Raw genomic sequence first — 22,339 nt, 5'->3', positions numbered from 1 at the left:
AAGGATGAAATTGGGTACCAATTTAGGACAATCCAAAAGGCAGTAAAAATATGCCGACACACAAGAACTGACAAGGTTACCTTTTTCAGAAAAGTTTAATTTTGGCAACAAACAAATATTTGCAAAGCAAGAAATAGAATAGGGAAGTTCTTTTGACTGAAAATTGCCTTCAGAATTTCTAGACAATTCAAAAGCAATACCAGTATTTTAAAAGACTGCAAAAATGCAAAAAATAAATTTGCTTAAAGTTTGGCTTCAGTACTTTAGAGGAAGTTTAGGAGTTTACCCCATTACACAGCTAGATTTGTAGCAGGTATTTTAGATCATTAGGGAAAAAACAGTCAATAGGATAAGAAACAACTACAAGTGGATTTCCACTTGATTTACAGAGCCTCACATAGAAATTGTAGCCGATTACACTCCTACCTTGTGTCTTTTGCTTTGCATGCTTCCTTTATGATTTCAATGAGTCTCAAAGACAATGGGATTGTTTGTATTTTTCTCAGTATTTGCATTCTGTTTTATAATTGCACATCAATTGACTTCACACGTGCATGGAGTAGACTAGTCATTTTAATGAATAAAGTATTCTCCTTACTGCAAAACTGAAAATAGTCATCTATTACATTAGTCCTTCATCAGTGTAACATATTTGTATCAACCACATCTGCTCTTACAGCATTTCTGTCAGTATCCTCCATTTCCAAAAATGCAACTCCAGAAGAGTTGCAATAAATTCATAATGGTTGGTTCCGCACAGAGAACGGTCTTGCAAAAAATCTTACCTTTGTCTATATCTGTTTTAAGATCTTCGCTTGAACTCTGGGTCTCTGCATGCTTAACTATTAAAAAGAGGAGAGGGGGGAAAGGAAATGTTCAGATGGAACAATACCACACATAAATGTGAAGGCAATTAAAGGCGAACACTTACCTTTTCTGTACTTCTCTTTAAGTACACCATCAAGTTTTCCCTGTTAAAATCAAGTAACATTAATTTTTCGTGCCATACATAGTTTGTAGAGCATCTACTCTTAATTAGCATGAAATCTAAATGAATATTTCGAAGGCTATGCTTCAGTTGGAAAATTTCTCTCTCTTAAGGTGAACTGCTATGTTTAGTTACTCAATATGCCCAACAAATGTAATTTTACTATTTCAGTATCTCTATTACTAGTAGCTTCCTTTTTTCCCCCAAAAATACTAAAAGAAGCTTCATCCAAAAGACCAGGAAAGTCTTACGTGTGCCTTCTTTAGCTCCTTTTCAAGCCTTTTCTTTTCCGTTTTCAATTGTCTGAAGTCCTGTGTATGCTTTATTGCAGCCTCTTCAAGAAAGAGAATCAAAATTCAAGTTAGAAACTACAATATAAGAGACAACTAATTTAAGTAGTATTGGTCACCAGTCTGCAAATCAAATTACCAGGAAAAAAAATAGATAGTGTGAAATACAAATCTATTGAAGTTATATTTTGGCTCATTAAGACAACAACTCATGCACACAAGTATGTCATCTTCCACTGTGTAATTACTGTTCTGAACTACTGAAATACATTTATTACTTTTCTCACATGCAAGAATGAAGAGTGCGTCATATTGTAATGATACTGTACTGTAGAACAATATACACCAAGTGAAAAAAGGGAATAAAGTTAAGAATGAGGTGCAATGTTTTTTTCATGTGTTTTATTCTCTTATTTAAAAGGTGGCTCTGGTTCAAAGATGAAAACACCATAGCCAACTGCATTAGAAAGATGTAGATAGCACTCAAGACTAATAAACAGAGAAGACTACCTTATCTCTTAATGTCTAACAGACACCTGAGAAGAGTGCAGACAGGTGGGAATAAAAACTACAGGGAAGGTAAGTGAGGATTGAATCTGAGTTCCTAGGGAAATTCTCAAGTGAGAGAGATACTTGAGAGAACTCCCGAGAGATCAGCTTGGTGACTTATACATGGACAGCAGAGAAAAGAGAGATGGAACTTGCCTGCTGATCAGATCACGTCACAGAAGAGAGCATATCAAAAGAAAGAGCATTAAAAAGGCAGCTCAGGTGGTAGGCTGACATAAAACAATCATGGGGAAATTTCAGATTGACAAAAGATACCAGGCTAAAATACAGGGTCTGGGATATTTAATAAACACAGAAAAGAACACAATAGATAAACTAGTCACTCGAATTGGACCTAATGCAAACTATCTCACAGTATTTTGTTCTAGTTCTGGCAGAATTGGAGTTTTTGGGGGCAAGAGGGTATAAAAACCTTGCTGCCACATAATGGAACTCCAAAATGCTCATCAAAATAAACACCCTGTACCTGTACTTTACAGTAGGATTTGGGGGGTTTCTAACACTAAGATACAAGTCACTTACTTCATTGTACTTTAAACTGTGGTAAACACAGCTGTAAGTGTGCCATGAATGAAAATATTTGCCTTGCCAACTAACAGTACGGCAAGTTAAATATCAGAATGCTTTATGCATATCCACCCTCTACTAGCAAAACAAGAAAAACACAGTGCCACACGGCAATTGCTTTATCTCTACTTAAAACCAAAACAAACAAACCAACCAACCAAAAACCAATGGCCAGAACACTTAAAAATCAGAAAACATGTGTCAGGATCACTACGTATTTAAATATGGTTATAAACATGACTAGAAGAATCCTGCCAAGATTATTAGAATGCTGGAGCACATGCCCTATGAAAACAGGCTTGTTGAACTAGACTTAATTAGCTTGAGAGGAAAAAAAAAACAACAAAAAAACCTTAGAAGGGATTCAAAAGCAGCTTTCCTGTATCTAAAGGAGGTATCAAGAAGATGGAACGAGAGTGTTCAGTGGTGCATGGCGGGAGGACAAGAGATATCAGGCATAACAAGAGAAACAAGAGAGTTTCCAACTGACTATAAGGAAAAGCTTTTTCACCATGAAGACAGTCATGCAGTGAATCAGGTTGCCTGGATAGGCTGGGCAGACTCCATCCTTTGAGGTTTTCACGAGCAGAAGTTCCCTTCCAACTTCATTTACGCCATGTGCCTAAGATACTCAACAGAAAACATTTTGCAGGAGGACTGATGTAATTCAAAGACTAAGCACCACACATAGTTCTGCCCTGCCTTGCTCCCTGGGGCCTTAGAGTTAGAAAGTTGTAATTACTTCTATGGATAAAAAAGGAATCAAGAGATGGAATAGGACAACAGCACAGTAACATAATGTAGAAAGTTACCTTCAAGTTTCTTCACTTTCGATTCCAGTTTCTTTCTCCTGTTAAAAAGAAGGCATTAACACATAATTTTTTTATAGAATTATATTGAATGAAAAGCCAGGAAAAAAAAAAACCTAGCCATTTCAGAGAAAACACAGTTCCTAGACCCAGGACCTGTGAGACCAATGTGTCCCTGAAGTTGAAAACTTAAATCAGTGGTATGTTGCTGACATTCTCACACAAACAGCTGTATCTGTTACAGAGGTAGAGTTTGCTCTTAAAAGAGTCAGTCCTCTAATCCAGGTATACAAGTATACCTTCAGCTACAACTTGGAGTTACAAACACAACCTGAGAAAACTGGCTTCTGGTTTTTGCATTTCTATGATGTAATGCAGACAGGTTAGTTTTACTCCTTAAAAACAATTAAGCCTTGCTTACAATCAGTAAGACCTAAACAATGAGATAATCAGCAATAGTCTTCAGGATCACTTATGTCCCACAGCTTTTTGTTCAGAATATCCAGGTGTTTATTAAAGCCAAACCAAAACCAAAAAAACTATGCATCCTGAACAATTTTGGCTTCAGCATTTCCAACCCTACCTTATAAGTAAAACAGAAACAGAACTGGAAAATAATTTTTAAAAAGTAAACACTTCTATTATTTCCTTCTGTTAAATCCCAATATCCAGAAACAGTTTTTAAGCTCTTGTGATAAGTAGAGGACTCTGTCCTGATAAACACAAGCTACCAATGCTCACTGATCACTTTCCTGAAGAAGAACAGAGTTCATCCATTCCCCATTTTAAAACTTGTATAATGGATTGAGATTTACAGCCTAAGTCTTTCTGGACGTGCAAGCCTTAATCATCACTTCAGACATTAACTGGAATACATTTGAAAATCCACTCAGAAACAGGACGATTGACCACCTTTGGCATGTTCAGTAGTTAAAGCATTTACACTATAAAGTAATAGACCGATGCTCTTGGGCCTTCTCAGCCTGAATAGGTTCATACTTAACTCTCTCTATACTCAGATGATGGCTTTGACAGTCAAGCCATAAGTGAGAATTTCAGAAAAAAATCCTCATAAAAAATCTTTGCAGAAAAAAAAAAAAAAGAAAAAAAAAGGGGGGGGGAATTGTCCTTTAAAAAATAGCAGGGAACGAACTTCTGTTTCTCTGTAGATTATCTTCTGACCAATGCACAGAAGTACTGCATCTACAATGTATGGACATTGGAAGCAAAGACAGGCGACATGAGAGGACTACAGAGATGCCGTTTGCCATCGTAGGGAGAAGATTCGTGCAGCCAAAGCTTGATTAGCCTTCAAGCTGGCCAGTACTCTGAAGGACAACAAAAAGGGCTGTTTTAAAACATGTTAACAGCAAAACAAGGATCAAAGATAACATTGGTCCATTACTTGATGAGGTCGGTCACCTAACAAATAGGGACATAGACAAAGCAGAGATGTTTCACACCTTCTTTGTCTTTGTCTTTAACACCAATGGTGGGCCCTGGGACTCCCAGAGCCCTGTGTTGGAAGTCCGTGACTGGGGGGATGATAAACTCCCAGCCAACTCTGAACTTGTTTAAGACTTGCTGCTCCAGCCGGATGCACTTAAGTCTATGGGGCCTGATGGGATTCATCCCAGGGTACTAAAAGAGCTGGCCGATGTTATCATGGGACCTCTCTCCATTATTTTTCAACAGGCTTGGGAGTCTGGAGAGGTCCCAGTTGACTGGAAGCTGGCAAATGCTGTCCCAGTTTTCAAAAAGGGTCAGAGGGAAGACCCTGGTAATTACAGGCCTGTCAGTCTCACTCCAGTGCCAGATAAAATTATGGAGAAGGCTATTCTGGGAGTTATTGAAAAACACTTGAGAGACAACACAGTCATTGGTCATAGCCAGCGTGGGTTCATGAGGGGAAAGTCCTGTTTAACTAACTTAATTTCCTTTTATGACAAGGTCACCCATCTAGTTGACTAAGGGAAGCCAGTAGATGTGGGAATTTTTGGATTTTAGCAAAGCTTTTGATACTGTCTCTCACAGTATCCTTCTGGACAAAATGTCCAGCACACAGCTAGACAAGTCCATAATAAGTTGGGTGAACAATTGGCTGAGGGGTTGGGCTTAAAGAGTTATAGTAAAAGGGGTTACATCAGGCTGGCAGCCAGTCACCAGTGGGGCTCCCCAGGGCTCAATTTTAGGGCCAGTGCTCTTTAATGTTTTTATAAATGATCTGGATGCAGGAATCGAATGTACATTAAGTAAGTTTGCTGATGATAGTAAACTAGGAGGAGCTGTGGACTCCCTCAGTGTTAGGAAGGCCTTACATAGAGGCCTGGATAGACTAAAGAGCTGGGCAATCACCAACCACACAAAATTTAACAAGAGGAAGTGCCAGATTCTCCACCTGGGGTAATCCTGGTTATACATACAAATTGGGGGATGAGAGGCTGGAGAACAGCCCTGAGGAAAGATATCTGGGGGTTTGGGTTGATGGCAAGTTGAATATGAGTCAACAGTGCTACTTGGCAGCCAAAAGGGCCAACCATGTCCTGGGGTGCATCAAGCACAGCATAGCTAGCCAGTAAAGGGAGGTGACTGTTCCACTCTATACTGCACAGGTGCGGCCCAACGTTGAGTACTGTGTGCAGTTTTGGCCACTTTAATATAAGGACATCAATCTATTACAGTTTGTCTGGAGGAGGGCAATGAAGATGGTGAAAAGTCTCAAGGGCAAGACTTATGAGAAGCAGCTGAGATCACTTGGTTTGTTCAGCTTAGAGAAGAGAAGGCTGAGGGGTCACCTCATCACAGTCTAGAACTTCCTCAAGAGGGGCGGCAAACGGGGAGGTGCTGATCTCCTCTCTCTGGTGACCAGTGATAGGACTCAAGGAAATGGAATGAAGCTGCATCAGCGGAAGTTCAGATTGGACATTAGGAAAAGGTTCTTCACGGACAGGGTGGTTGGTCCCTGGAACAGGCTCCCCAGGGAAGTCAGGTCAGAGTTCAAGGAGCATGTGAATGATGCTCTTAGTCATATGGTTAAGTTTTAGGTAGTCCTGAAAGGAGCAGGGAGTTGGACTCAACAATCCTTATAGGTCCCTTTCAACTTAAGACAGAAATTCTATGATACAAACAACTAAGAATCTGAATAACCAGACAGCCACTAAATGCCAACATTTATCATTGCAATGATATTTACAGATGAAATAGTTATCCTTTACAGGTGCAGTAGTATGCTGACTAATTTCATCAACACACACACAATTACATTAAGAAAGAAAACAGGTAGATGTTAAATCTAGTAACTCACAAAAAGCAAGGTTTGTAGATGATGCATTTGGACAGAACTCCTCTTATGCTATGCAACTCAAGCTCCTATCTGATCTTTAAGATGCATGCACAACTTCAGCTGACAGAAAGCTATGCTAACAGAAGTTGCATTCAGAAGCAGAATACATACAGTGTTATAATCTACACAAACTACAAAAACCATGATGTGGTTATATTTTTAATACTCAAAAGTTGAAAAATATAAATACAACAACAACTGTGTCTGTCATATTAATTTCATCCTTAGAGAGAATGTGATCATTTAATTTAAATGAGCAACCTTACTTCTGGAACAGTCTAACATTTTGAGTACTTCTTTCAAAGCTTGTCTGTAGGAGTGATTGCACACCTAAAACCTTCTTCACAGTGGAGTGAAGTATTTGTCTCAAGTTATCACGCTTGTTGTAAGTTCAGAATTGGGGAATTGCCATCATTGTAAATATTCAAAACTCAACTAGACAAAGTCCTGAGCAACCTAACTTTGATGCTGGCTCTGAATGGCAAATTGGACCAAAGGACTTGAGAGACAATTTTTGACCTGAATTATTTTACAGTAACTGTAGATTAACATTAATTTTATGAACAATTCACTAGAACTCCGCTTCTGAAGAAACTCGGCTCTCAACTTACTGAACTTACGTCACCTACTGCTTAAAATGGCCTCAACGTCAAAGGTATATAAAATAGCTATAGCATCGCAGAATGGTTGAGGATGGAAGGGACCTCTGGAAGTCATCTTGCCAACCCACCCTGCTCAAGCAGGGCCACCTAGAGCTCACTGCCCAGGACCGTGTCCCAATGGCTGCTGATTATCTCCAAGGATGGAGAGGCCACAACCTCCCTGGGCAACCTGGGCCAATGGTCAGTCACCCTCACAGTAAAAAGTGTTTCCTGATGTTCAGAGGGAACCTTCTGTGTTTCAGTTTGTGCCCGTTGACTCTTGTCCTGTCATTGGGCACCATGGAAAAGAGCCTGGCTCCATCTTCTTTACATCCTCCCTTCAGGTATTTATACACATTGGTAACTATCACCCCTGAGACTTCTCTTCTCCAGACAGTCCCAGCTATCTCAACCTTTCCTCAATGGAGAGATACTGCAGTCCCTTAATCATCTTCATGGCCCTTCACTGGACTCTCTCCAGTACGTCCATGTCTCTCTTGTACCGGGAGCCCAGAACTGGACACAGTACTCAAGGTGTGGCCTCACCAGTGCTGAGTAGAGGAGAAGGAGCACCTCCCCCAACCTGCTGGCAATACTTTGCCTAATGCAGCCCAGGATACCAGTAGCCTTCTTTGCCGCATGAGCACATCACTGGCTCATGTACAACTTGGTGTCCACCAGGACCCCCAGGTCCTTTTCTGCCAAGCTACTTTCAAGCTGGGTGGCCCCCAGCATATACTGGGGTGTGGGGTTCTTCCTCACCAGGTGGAGCACTTTGCACTTCTCCTTGCTGAACTTCCCGAGGTTACTGTCAGCCCATTTTTCCAGCCTGTCAAGCTCACGCTGGATGGCAGCATGCCCCTCTGGCCTATCAGCCACTCTTCCCAACTTTGTGCATTGGCAAACTCACTGAGGGTACGCTCTGTCCCTCATGCAGATCACTAAAGAAGTTGTTAAACAGGACTGCAACCAGTAAGCGGCCCCCCTGCTTTCCCCCCAGGGTACACTGCTAGCTACCGGCCTCCAACTAGACTTTGTGCTGCTCATCACCACCCTCAGGGCCTGGCCATTCAGCCAGTTCTCAATCCACCTCACTGCCTGCTCACCCAGCCCCTACAGCAACAGCTTGAGGGGCTATGACGTTCTTACGGGAGACCGTGTCAGAGGCCTTAATGAAGGCCAAGTGAAGACTAGCCACTGCTCTCCCTTCATCTACCAGGCACGTCTGTTCATTGTAGAAGTTTATCAAGTTGGTCAAGCATGACTTCCCCTTGGTGAAGCCACGCTGACTACTACTGAGGAGTTTCTTGTCCTTCATGTGCCTGGAAATGAGTTCCAGGATGAGCTGCTCCATCACCTTCCCAGGATCGAGGTGAGGCTGACAGACCTGTAGTTCCCTGGCTCCTCCTTCTTGAAGATATGAGTGACAGATAGGAGATAGGCGATATATCTATATTGACACAGTATATTGCCAGCACATTAGGGTGCTCAATTCCCTCTTCAGATGCAGTTAGCAATGGGGTAGCTGCTCTCTGCTGCTCTTAGATAGGATGATGTGCTAAAGATTCCTTTAAACTCACAGGACATAGAGTACCTATACATGAAATAAGTGCAGTCTGGCAGAAGAAGTGACAACAGCAAGTGACAACAACGCTAGTCTGTTTGTACAATCTTTTGGATGATAGTGGCTTGCTGCTGTGCTTGTGAGTACCGTATGTTTCACAAGCCATGTAAAGATACTCAGGTATCTCATTTAAGAGATGCTTCAGTCCCTTGATCATCTCCGTGGCCCTTCACTGGACTCTCTCCAGTATGTCCATGTCTCTCTTGTACAGAGGAGCCCAGAACTGGACACAGTACTGCAGGTGTGGCCTCACCAGTGCTGAGTAGAGGGGAATGATCACCTCCTTCAACCGCTGGTAACAGCAAAATAGCTTAGGAACACCAAAGTTAAAAATGACAGCCAGTATACAAGGAAGGAAGTAAGGAGTTACCAGTGGGAGTCCCATTGGGATGTGTGCTGGAACACATCAGAAATAAAAGCTGACTACAAAAAACAGCAGAAGGATCCGAGAATTCCAAGCGACTAGAGAGCAATCATTGGTGTTGATAAATGCAAAGTGATGCATATGGAGAAAAATAATCACAACAACAAACTCACAACACCCTGCTGTATATTAGCGGGTTTTCTTTTGAGAGCATAAGCACCTTTCCATACAATACTGAGAAGTCTCAGTTCCCTGATACAGGTGATTTAGAGGCTAGGAGTATAACAGGGTTAGAAAGCAATTAGACAAATTCATTAGAGAGTCCATCAAGAGCTGTAAGACATGATAACACACACATATGCTCCAGACAAGGAAGCCTTTGAGAAACTGGTTACTGGAAGAACAAACTTTGGGAATTATCAAGGCACAGCTTCACCATATTCTGTACTATGGCAGCAAAAATGGCTTCTGCATTTTTGGTGCCAAATCCCTCCTGCCCATTTCCAAACATGGTGGACAGTTCAGGGCCTGTTAAGCTGCTTCTTTAAAAACAATTGTTTTAAGGACTGATTTTAAGCGCAGATCACTTTTGCAATATCATTTATATACTGGCCTCAGAGACTTATCAGCACAACGGAAATGGACGGCAATAACAAAAACCCAAGAATAAGAACCACAAAACTGGAGAAACTACAGCTTCTCTTCCAATCTCATCCTGTTCTTAAAAACCTTCACTGAACAACCACCAAAAGCCACTTCAAGACAGGATAATAATTAAACTAATACTGTCTTCCAGAGTGCGTGCTACAAAATTTAAGACCATTCCTCCATCAAGTCCCTGTTCTAAGAACCCATAAGCATAAAAATTTTAGCAAAATGGAAAGCAAAACTAGATAAGGTACAAGACCAAGTTCTGGAAGAGGTAAGTGGGGGAAGGAAAGGTTGTGAAAAAAAGAAGCATCACTCACACAGCATCACTGTTTACTATTTCTTCTTTAATTTTAACATATTCCAGTTGACTCTCCCGATAAATCTTGAGAGAACTCTGTGGAAAAGGAAAGCACAGTTAAAATATGTCCTTACTGAGGGAAAAAAAAAAAAAAAGATGGCAGACACTTTACCTATTCTAATGAAAACACTGCATAGCCAAAAAAGTATATTCAATGAGACTAACAAGCAAGTTGAAAAGTCAGGTTATTCTTCTTCTTTAAAGGCAAAAATAATAACAAAAAAACCAAATAAATAAATCTGTATATATCTTTTGAGTATGTGCCTCCAACACTAATCTGGATAGGAACTCAAGGCCAAAGTCAAGAGCACAACTATTATACACCGTACATTTAACTCTGCTTTTTCTGAAAAAGTGCCATCAGGACATCAGCTAGTAATGCTTGCTGAGGGAAGAGGATTTAAAAAACAGTTCTAACATAGAAGAAAAACTAGGTACAGTGACAAGACAAATGTTAATATCCTACCTTGTACCGGCATGAAAAAAACTGTAAGAAAGAGGGTGGGGTATTTTTTGCAGCAATAATATTCAATGTCTATAAAATACATATATTTAGGTGATTTGAACAGTCAAAAGCTTTTCTTCTGTAGACTAAATCTCAGCTAAAGGATGGTAGAGAAATTAGGAATAAACTCAAGTAGCTAATAATGTAAAAGCATGTGTTCAAAATGGTAACAGAAGCAAAATCCTATTCTGCACATACCCTCTCTGCACCTTTTTAGTAGTACAAGTTATATAGAGTTCCGTAATCTGAATAAGATCAGAACAGAAAACTAAAAGAATTTGAATGTATCTCCTTCCTTCCTAAATAAGGAAATAAAACCCAAATAATCTGATCAAAAATCATAGGAACTACAAAAGCCTGAACTTTTTGCCTGTCTGAAACCTGCTGCCATTTAATTAATTTCACCTAAAACCAGAGTTGCTTGTCCCAATGAGCTGGAAATAACAACTGGGCTCATTAAAGCCTACTTCATTAAGATTAGCATTAAATATACACATTTCCTTCAACAGAAAAAATGCAAGTTATTTAAACCTTACAAGCACACCTTTTTCTCTTCCAACTCTGCTTTCAAGGAACCCAACTCTTCCTGGCACTTTTCGAGAGGCAGGATTTTCTGTAGCATCTGCTCCACTTGGCAACGAAGAGCCGAGATCTCTCTGAAACAGGAATGTAATTTAAAAAAAAGTTGCCAAAAACCATGGGTGCTTTCAAACTCAATGTTCTGATTCTTCAGGCAAGAGTCTGAGTATTTTGCCTTCCTCTATGGAAAAATGCTGTGAGAGATACCCAAAGGCATCTAAGAGCCTAAGTATTCTCATTTTTCCATCCAACATTTTACATTCAAAGAAAATTCAGGATCTGATTTAAAAACATTAAACTGAGCCTAAAGCTAGATGGAAGCAGATGGCATGTGCCACACAGGAGTGCTGCCCAGCTACCTACACTGAAGTGCCAGGAATAAGTTTCTCCACATAGGCAGTGCTGTGAAATAAGAGCAGAGTCCAACTGCGGGATTTTTCAGCAGGCAGGATGGAGTCTGTAAAGATTATATGCTGCCTCTTCCTCTATAATCAAGTAGAGTAAGCAAGGGCACACAGCCACAACTCTAAGACAAAATGCTTCATACAAATAGGGCTGTCCCAAATACGCTTACATTTAACCACCACCAAAAGATGAGTTCCACATCTCCACTTGGTCACTTTAGACTCTTATGTAACACACGGCCAGAAAAGAATTTCACACAGGTATTGTAGAAGAAGGACAGATTTTTCTCCTCATCAAGGGTATCTTTGATAACTATGGCCTAGGAAGCATGGTAAAGGAAAGGACCACATTAAAAGCTCAGCCTAGACCCAGGGCTGTTGCTGTTACAACGTCAGACTCCTAAAACTGTCCAAGACACAGAGAACATGGTATCTTTAGTAAACAGTTTAAATCAAACTTACCGTTCAGCAAATTGAAGCTGTAACCTCTTGTTAAGGTAGAAAGTAAAAACAGTTTATCAAACGTCCTTAAGTATATTTCAATCCAATCGCCACTTGCGAAGAAACATCCAATAAAGACTTCCACCCAAAAACCATAAGACTTACAGAACTAAGTGTTTAATTGAAACATTCCAATACATTTGAAGTGAATAAGCAGAGCTTCTTCTGTTACATGAAAAAACTTGAGACATTCTCAGCAACGCAGATTTCAAATAGTCCATATTAAGCCACATATTAGACATGGCCGGATTTTAAGTGGATAGTTTTAATTCCAAAACCCTATTTTCATTAAAAGTCTATCCAGTCTGTTCTTTACTAGAGGCGTCATCTCTTAACTTAAACCTTAAATAAAAAGCCTCAAGCCCTCTTATAAGAAATGTTGATATACTAATTCTGTAAGAACACTAGTAGAGCAGTAAAGGATATCAGTGCACTTCTGTTGATACTCTGTCAGCAAACGACTGCAAGAAAAAAAAAAGATGTTACTGATTTTCTCACCTGATTTTGACAATCATGTCTTAGGATGCCTTTCCTTTTGCTTTACAGATAAACATAGAAAGCGTACGTTTGGTTTACATTTTCTGATGGTAGTCAATATAACCCTTTTGTTTCATTAAGCCATTCAAACCTCAAATCAGGCTGTTTTAAAATAGAAAAAAACCCCAACCAACTGGCAATTACATGAATTTGTGGCCATTAACTATTTGCAGCTTTAAAAAAAAAAACCACCAACCAAAAAAACATTATTTAAGTGAAGAACGTAATATACATATAATAAAAAAATCATATCCTTGTTCCCAAACTTAAAAGAATGTTTTCCTAGGAAAGCACATATAAATGTAAGAAAAATAGTTCAAAAGACCCTAAAAGGTTTTAATCTATTCTCCTAACAGCCATAAGAGCGTAACATTTACTCTGATCCAAGGTGTACAGTGGGCCACGGGACAGCACCAAGGAAAACTATTCTTCCTTTCCTCAAATGTTACAGTTTTTAAGAATGGAGAGAAGAAAGGACAAGAAAGAGAAATACCGTGGCAGTTACTCCAATACAGAGAGGGCTGCATTACTTTCTCTTGCCACAGTTAAGAGTAATCAAGTAAGGCAAAAAAGAAAGGGGCTGAGCTGCAAGTAGTTAAAGGAGAGGTAATTCCCACAAGAAATGTATGCACTGGCAAAGAGAAGAGAAACACAAAGTTTGGAGGCAGGAAAAGGAATCTATGCAACACAGTAAAGGTGCTTTGAAGAAAAGGGTCCCAGTTAAGACAGTGAGGGCTCTCTTAAATACTTTTTGGAAACTAGAATGCAGGACTGGAATTTAGATTCACTAAAGCCATATTGACACGTATCTGGGAAAGGGTACATGAGAAATAAACCATTACAATTAGGAGACATGGCAAGGATATTAGGCCATAGTATGTAGGTATACATAACATATTTCAATACGTTATTCCATACAATCATATGTTGATGGCTATTGAGAAGAAGTGGAAGCAATCACAGAAGAGAAAGCGAACTATGAGAAGCATTTTAGAACCTTACTGTTCTGACTGATGTTCAGCCTCACTTTTCATATTTTGATATTTAATCCCAACAGCATTTCACACCTTAATGCTTGGACTAAATTCTGTTGAAAAGGTTCATATACACCTGTGCTCAACTTTTAGTTCTCATACTATATTCTTTACAACAGCTAAAATGAAATAAATCTCTTCAAAGAGCTGCTTCTGCTAGTATTTGTAATAATATATGAGCTATTATAGCTACACAATATAGCCCTGTTTTACTACCATTACACACAGATGTTTTAGGGCATAAATTAAAGATTTAGGACAGTCTAGATTTAGGACCTGTTTGTGAAGAAGTTACTTTCATCTTGAGAAGGATTTAGTTCTGTGCATTAACGAATATCTAAATTCCACAAAATGTATTTGCTGCATTGCTTTAAGAATTTAAGAGCCATAAAAAACAAACCAAAACAAAATAAAACACTTGTGCAATTGTACTTACTCTCCATCAATCATTTTTTGCTTCAGTGCAATTAATGCGGCTACATATTCATTTATATTCTGTAAGGAAGAGTCTCAAGTTGGTAAAGAAGTTTCACCCCAAAAGCCAGTACTATACACTGTAAATAACCCCTAAACTGATTGCTAATGTTCTACACAATACAATAATCTATATTCTTTTTTTCAGTTCTCTTAGTGAACAAGTTACTAATTCACCAAAAATATATTCATACAAATACATATAGAGAATGCAGTCTCCACAAGAAAGAGTGTATACTTAGATGAGGCTTTACTACAAAAGCTCTTCAAACTTTGCCTTTACAGTAGGTTACATACTAAAATCCCCGTGATTTTTTTCTCTAAAAATCAAATTAAGCTTTGGCAGAATATTACCAATAAATGGCATCTAGGTCCTTTGAGCCTACAGATTTCCCAGATTCTCAATCCATATTCATTCTAAGTAGGGAAGACCTTCTCGGCCCTCTGAACTCTCAGCAGGGCCTTCCCCTCATTTAAAGGGGAAACAAACACTGCCCAAAGCGTTATACTATAAAACTACACGCTTGCTTAAGAGCGCTGAAGAAAGGAGGTGAATGATGACACTCCTTCCACTGCACCGAAGCAAACTCAAAAGGATACGCCTAGAAATTCCCTAGCAGGTCCCGCTAGGCACGCCGCAGAGACACGAGCTAGTTTTCCGCATTTCGCCCGGCTAAGGCTCGCCACTGCTGCTCCTTTCACAGCGCCCGTTTGCACACTCGCGATGCGAGCTCCCACTGCACCGGGAGCGGCGACTGCGGCACCCAACGCTTCCCACCCGCCAGCGGCCCGGCGTAGCCCCACGGTCGCGTCCTTAAGCAAAAACCCCGCCCGGGCGCTCCAGCACCAGAGGGACGGCGGCGCGTTGCTACCTGCTGGAGAACACCGCAGTTCGCGCAGGCCGCGGCGGCGGCTGCAGTCCCGGCCGGCGGCGGCGGTGTCTCTCCAGGCATCATGGTGACCGCCGCGCCCCACGCCGGCCCCGGTGCCCGGCAGCGCCCCGCGCAGCCACGCACGCCCCTCCACCCAGCCCCGAGAGCGGCGCGGGGGCGCGGCCGAAGGCGCGTCACACACCGCGCCATGGCCTCAGCAAGGTCCCAGCTCGCCTTCGCCTCCTCGAGGGTGACCCCGTCACTGCCTGACGGCGGCAGCGGAAAAGACGGCAGAAGGTGCTCTCTGCAGAGGCCGAGCGCTGAAAGCGCCCGGTGAACACCGTCTTGGCCCGCTGAAAGGAACGAGTGCTCCCGCACCTGCCACGCCCTTCTACGACTACTTTTTTTTTTTTTTTTTAATGCACGGGCACTTCTGAGGGCCGCTGCTGCGGTCCTGGCGCAGGCGCGGGCTAGGGTAGCTTTTCTCGCCTGGCGCGAGAGGCTGCAGGGGGCCGCTGCTGGGGCGGGGCGCCTGGGGGCGGGGCCTACGCGCCCGGCTGCCCTGCCCTCTCCCCTTGTGGTCCGGGGCGTAGCTGCTGAGGGGCAGCGCGGGCGCGGGACGGGGCCGAGCTCCGCTGGAGCCGGGTCGCCGGGACTCTGGCCCCGGGGATCCGCGCCGCGCCGCGCCGAGCCGCCTTCGCCGCCCTCCCTCTGCTCCGTCGCTGGCTGCTGGCGAGCGAGAGCTGCCGTCTAGACATGGCCATACCTAGCTGTTGCTGTTCGCTGACACACACAGAACCAGTTCTTAAAACGGGAGCGCGCTAGTTCAGCTCACTCAGACCGCACCTTGTGGGAGCATGCTGTTCACGGCAAGAGATCAAGCTTTTCATTTCATCCAAGCTTTCGTAAAGATATTTTTAAGAGCAATATTTAGCATCACTTGTTACCATCATGCCTGCCTGCATCTACCGCCTACACAATATCTTTCTATAGAGAGCAAGTTAGGAGAAGGCTTCATGCGTTGCAGGCCATGCTTTTGATTGCTTAGAGAGACAGAAGTTAAAGTAATAACTGCTGACTGTGTTGTTCCACACTGTGTTACTGTTGAGGCATGGTCCCACTGCATTATTCCCGTAGCAATCATTCAGTATCTAGTACACAGGACAGGTGGTTGCGCACAGTGTGAATTAGTTTGTGGGGGTTTTTTCTATTCAGCTCATGCTGTTGGACTTTATTTACTGAATGCTCTTTGCAACTTTGCTGCTGCTTACACAACTTCTAGTCTACCTGAAACTTTCTCTGGCTCACAGTTTATCCAGGTACTTCAAACTGCTTTTTCACTCTTGTTTTCCTAGTAGTTTGTACATATTCCTCAGGGGAGTCAGTATTCATCTCTAGATCTGTGGAGCCCCGTTAAATCTTCCTTCTCCCTAACAATAGTGCGTACAGCTGCATAGTTAACTGGACCTTGATTAAGGTGTTGAAACTTGTATAAGTGCTCTGATCAAACAGAATATTTCAGGCTTTCTCAATCTTTCTACTTTGAGAGCTTTACAACAATATAATAAAATACTCATTAGAGCAGGAGTAGAGTTTAAGTGACAGCATCACTGGAATGAATCACTCCCTCTTGGGTGAGTAAATTTCCCATGTGAAGTGCCTTACCTAGGGAATGGAGCTGAGCGCTATTCATTTTAGATTTGAGAGGCTGGGGCTGTGGTTAGGTCAGGTAACAAGGCACTTTATTAAGTGAGAGATTCAAGGGCAGGGTTCTGCAGAAAGAAACTGCACTCTGGGAGAAAGAAGTGAATAGATGTTTTCAGAAGAGTTCAGTGTTTCTTGCAACTATTTGTGCTTAAGTGAAAATGTTATCCTCAAAATTCTGTTTTAACATTAAAGATGCCTAAGTTTTCTAGTTGTTTATACTTCTACTATAAAACCTGATAAGTTTCAATGCTTCAGACTGAACACATGCAGAACTATGCAAGTAAACTTATGAAAATTTAGTATTGCCATTTTATTTTTTATGTTAAGTTGCCATTCTTTGACAAGAAGAAAATATTTTAAAACTCTGTTTTAACACATCCTACAAAAACTAGTTATTAAAAGCATTTCCTTCAAAAAAGTAAGAGATTTTAAAATTTAAAACAAAGAGTATGAAGTAATGTAAACAATATGCTTTTTTTTAAGTTGCACTTAACTTGATTAGGCCAAGAAGAAGAGAGATGGTAGGGCCTGGAGTTCCGAAGTTCTGCTTCATTATATCTCAAGTGATGAGCACATCAGAGTTCAGAGAGGATGCATGGGGATGGGAGGGCACTAGGAAGGGCAGACAGGATCTAAAAGAGGAGGGTTATAAATCTGGAATTTTAAAAGCCCTGTGAATTCAACAGTAGACTTATACAGGGCTAAGATGTGTGTGCCATGAGGTCTGAGTCACAGAGACTCTAGTCTCTTGTTGATGATAAAACAGAAAATTGGCCACTGTTCATAGCTGTGAATCTCCTCACTGTTGAATGGGGCCATTTGAAAAGAATGAAATGATGCCTGCAGGGTTATTGTGTTTATTTAGCAGATCCGAAATAGCCAGCAGCACATAAACATTATTTCTTTACTGCTGCTCATAGGGACAACATAAACTGTCCTTCCTGTTTCTCATGAATGAAGAATGGAAAAAATCAGATGCTGATGTTCCCAAAGAAGTTCTGCGCAAACAACACTCAGGTGGTCATTCGTAGCACAAAAGTGTCATCCTCTCGCCACCAGTAACTGAAGGCAATATTGGTGATAGGTCCAATTAGAGAGGCTCTGCAGAGGAAATGAAGATGCCTAACCATCTTCACAGCTTGTCAACGTGACAGCACCATGGTCTCTGGCAGTCTCAACTTCATAGCAGAAAAGTTTATTAACTATAGTGAGTGTGAAAGAAACTCGTATTAATCCAGCACCATAGTTTTATTTCCACATACTTCCCAGAGAGCTCTTGCATAAACAAAGGACTGGATGATGTTTGAGATGTCATTGGATTTAGTTTTTGAAGCATCCTAACACAGTCTCCAGTTGGGACAAACTTAAGGCTGATTTTCATCATTAGTTTATTAATTGGAGAAATTATTAGTGACTGTCATTACTCATGAATAATACCACTTACTTTTTTTTTTTACATTAGTGAAGAACTCTGAGTATGAAGTTCTAGTTCATTAAAAAAATGCATAAGTGCTGAAAGAAAGCAGTAGAGAGGTACTACCATTTACATAAAATCAAGATGTGAACTAGCAGAATGAAGCAGCCAGAAATACCTGCTGCTAGCCAGAAATAGCAGTCAGGGGCTAGAACATCATATTATGAGCAAATCAAAACCAAAAAACCTGCATGTTGGATTTCAGGCATCTCTGACTCAAAGGGTCTTGACTGATAGGAGGCAGCTGCTTGCAGAGGGAGGCAGTCCTGAAGGGCAAAGGAGTCCAGGAGGGCTGGACATTCTTCAAGAAGGAAATCTTAAAGGTACAGGAGCCGTCCGTCCCTATGGGCCAAAAAATGAGCTGGCAGGGAAGAAGACCAGCCTGGCTGAACAGAGAGCTTTTGCTGGAACTCAGGAAAAAAAAGGGGAGTTCATGACCTTTGAAGAAGGGGCAGGCAACTCAGGAGGACTACAAAGATGTCGTGAGGCTATGCAGGGAGAAAATTAGAAGGGCCAAAGCCAAACTAGAACTTAATTTGGCTACTGCAGTAAAAGGCAATAAAAAAAGTTTCTGTAAATACATTAACCACAAAAGGAAGGCTAATGAGAATCTCCATCCTTTATTGGATGTGGGGGGAAACTGCTCCTGTCTTGGGTTCTGTGCAAGGAAGTAGAAACTATTTCTATATACTGTGTCAACCATACCTTCTTCCTAGATAGTTTTAGGGTTTCATCGAAGTGAAGTTAATGAAAGACTCCTGCTTTTTTCAGTGGATATTGGTCCTTGCACGTTACACTTCTGCTTTGTAGTTTTCTGGAGGAATAGCTCAAAGCATGGAACGTTTCAAATAACTAGGATATTTTCAACCAACAAATTGTGGGATTTTGTAAACTAAGTCAGTTCAAATTCTCTTGGCAAACAGAAAATCCTCCCGCAATAAGACTTCAGTTACATATTATTCCTGGGTTAAATATTTTCATCAGTAGGCAAGGAAGCCCTGATTCTTTTATAAATATTTTTAAGAAAATAGAAAATAAAATATTCAAACTCTGTTATGTAAGCCACAAAATTATTTATTTAGTAAGTGTTCTGACAGATAAGTTTTTATTTCATGGTTGGAATCTTGGTTTTGTTTCAGTATTAACAGCCAGTGCTCTGACGCCGATGACTATGTATTGACTATGCTACAAATCTTTTCAGCAATAGCAAGAAAATAAACATTAAAAGTGGATTGATTTAGTCAGTGTTTTGAATTGCAGTTGTTTTGTGCTTAGAACTTGGGGGTTGTTTCAGTCCTGTCGTAGCTAAGTTATAGTAATGCTTATTATTTACAATTGGCATTCAAGAGAGATCTGCCATAGTGTCTTGGGTTTGCGTGGGGGGAGTGCTGCAGGGGTGGCTTCTGTGAGAAGAGACAAAGAGCTGCCCCCATGTCCAACAGAGCCAGTTCCACACAGCTCCAAGACGGACCCACTGTTGGCCAAAGCTGAGCCCAGGGTGGTGCCCCTGTGATAACACATTTAAGAAGGGGAAAAAATGCTGCACATCAGCTGTGAGAGAGAGGAGTGAGAATATGTGAGAGAAACAACTATGCAGACACCAAGGTCAGTGAAGAAGGAGGGGGAGGAGGTGCTCCAGGCGCCGGAGCAGAGATTCTCCTGCAGCCTGTGGTGAAGACCATGGTGACCCAGGTTGTCCCCCTGCAGCCCATGGAGGTCCACGGTAGAGCAGATACCCACCCTGCAGCCCGTGAAGGACCCCACACCAGAGCATGTGGATGTGCTCTGAAGGAAGCTGCAGCCCATGGAGAGCCCACACTGGAACAGGCTCCTGGTAGGAACTGTGACCCCGTGGAGAGAAGCCCACACAGGAGAAGGTTTTCTGGCAGGACCTGTGACCCTGTGGGGGACCCACACTGGAGCAGTCTGTTCCTGAAGGACTGGTGACCCATGGAAATGACCCATGCTGGAGTAGTTTTTGAAGAACTGCAGCCCATGGGAAGGACCCACATTGGAGAAGGTCATGAAGGACTGTCTCCCGAGGGTGGGACCCTATGCTGGAGCAGGGGAAGAGTGTGAGGAGGAAGGAGCGGCAACATAACATGTTATGAACTGACCGCAAGCCCCATTCCCTGACCCCCTGCGCCGCTCGGGGGGTGGAGGTAGAGAAGTTGGGAGTGAAGTTGAGCCTGGGAAGAAGAGATGGGTGGGGGGAAGGTGTTTCTAGATTTATTCTTATTTCTCATTATCCTACTCTGTTTAATTGCCAATAAATTAATTTCCCCAAGTCGAGTCTGTTTTGCCCGTGATGGTAATTGCTGAGTGATCTCCCTGTCCTTTTCTCGACCCACAAGCCTTTTGTCATATTTTCTCCCCATCCCGTTGAGGAGGAGGAGTGATAGAATGGCTTGGTGGGCACCTCGCAGCCAACCAAGGTCAACCAACCACAGACAGCCTCTGTTAGAGAGGATCCACCAAACCTTATTGCTTCTCCCTCTTACGTAATCCACTTCAGTAGCATCTGGATGCAGGAGTCAGTATAATCATCTTCTATAGGAGTAAACAGGGCATATGGTCATCCCAGTTGTTTAACTGTTTGCACAATGCTTTGGGGCTGTATTAGCCAACATTCTTCCAAACATGCCTTGGCTAACTATTGGATAGCTATTGGGATAAGACTGAGGTAGCAATGTGGACAAGTGTGTGCTGTTTTGGCAAGTGCCTTTTAAAATGGTCTTCTTGGCATGCTCTGGGATCAAACACGTACACCCTGTTACACACCATACCTAGGACATGCCAAACATACCATAAATAAAACAGCACAGGAACCTGCTTGCAGAGGCTATGAAAAAGCCCCATGTTACTTGTCTGGAGTCTCCATGTGACAGTGAGGCAGGAGGATATAAGGGGAGGCTGCTGACAGAGCCCCAAGGGCACAAGTAGGATTTGACTGCTCTGAGCAGCCTTGCTTGGGACCTCTATACATGCCCTCTGCCCATGGATCCAGGAACTGCATTTAAACTCAAATGTGGGTCCCCTGTCTTTGAATGAGCTATGCATAATTGTAAGAGGGGGGGCTCCTGTGGAAATTGTGATCTTCCCCTTGGTAGTGTATGGGCTTCAGAGCTGATTTTTTCAAGGGAAATTGCAAGAAAAAGTATATTCTGAATTTTATCTGTTTGAAGCCTCAGTACCAAAATTTGGATCCAGCTTTCAGTCTTCCTATAGCATCTATGTGGTGTCCCATGGACTATGTGTAACAAAAGCTGTGGTGCCAAAATGACAACTCTGAAGTGAATGGTAGGAAGTGAATCGCAAAGAGTAATCTAGGCAGGAAGAAGTGATTCTAACATAAATTCCAGGTGCTAAAATAATCAGCAGAAACTAATACCGCTGAAGAGACCAGTGTGAGCTTTGTAAACCGTAGGGCTATCATTTAATCGTTTTTTTTTTAGTAAGCCTTAGTATATTACGTTGCATTAGATAATATAGGAAATTATGCAAAATATTAAGGAGCAGCAGTGGAACCTGAGTTGTTCAAGTGACAAAAAGATGACACTAGACATACATATTGTTTTACACAGACAGAAGTAACTTTGAATCCTAAATGATTCACAAAGTTTGTGAACTTCGCCAGCTACCAATAAAAATCTAGTTGTCATAAAACAAGTTACCTGCATTTTGAAGGAAATTCAACTTTATTGCTTCATTCGATGTCAGAGTAATGACAATCTGTAAAATAGTTAAGTGAATGGGTGGTCTGCCATCAAAGGAATTTTCTTATATATCCTCCAACACGAGTTTGCAGACATCCAAAACTACCTATACTACAGTTTGAAACATTGCTGCACAAGATAAAAAAGCATCCTCTATGGAAACCTTAACATGATTCTCTTAAGTCATTTTAATTTAGTTCCCTGCAGGAATGAAAGATATGCAGTTACATTGTGTGTGTCATCCATTCTCTCATCCCCGAAATATTTTTTAATCTATTGATTATTTCAAATTATATTTGATGGTAGTAAGCAGAGAAAATAAATTATCACT

At 41.7% G+C, this 22,339-nt stretch overlaps 1 protein-coding gene across 5 annotated transcripts in view; it reads right to left on the bottom strand.

The window, feature by feature from the left end:
• The window catches only part of ICE1 (interactor of little elongation complex ELL subunit 1), a 40,361-nt gene extending 24,725 nt beyond the window's left edge, over positions 1-15,636 (bottom strand). Inside the window, exons 1-10 of one of the 5 annotated variants that reach the window (XM_075142905.1) lie at positions 15,314-15,636; positions 14,202-14,260; positions 12,621-12,655; positions 12,156-12,174; positions 11,255-11,366; positions 10,165-10,241; positions 3,228-3,265; positions 1,240-1,322; positions 932-971; positions 786-842 (exon numbers count right to left, since the gene is read on the bottom strand). In XM_075142905.1, coding sequence (XP_074999006.1) covers positions 786-842; positions 932-971; positions 1,240-1,322; positions 3,228-3,265; positions 10,165-10,241; positions 11,255-11,366; positions 12,156-12,174; positions 12,621-12,655; positions 14,202-14,215 — 475 coding nt within the window. In that variant the 5' untranslated portion in view covers positions 14,216-14,260; positions 15,314-15,636. The other 4 variants (XM_075142908.1, XM_075142906.1, XM_075142907.1 and 1 more) reach the window with 4 other exon arrangements.
• Positions 15,637-22,339: the final 6,703 nt, after the last annotated feature.

Source organism: Calonectris borealis, chromosome 2 (genome assembly GCF_964195595.1).
Source record: "Calonectris borealis chromosome 2, bCalBor7.hap1.2, whole genome shotgun sequence".
NCBI classification, from domain to species: domain Eukaryota; kingdom Metazoa; phylum Chordata; class Aves; order Procellariiformes; family Procellariidae; genus Calonectris; species Calonectris borealis.
This window is presented reverse-complemented; position numbering and strand designations above follow the sequence as displayed.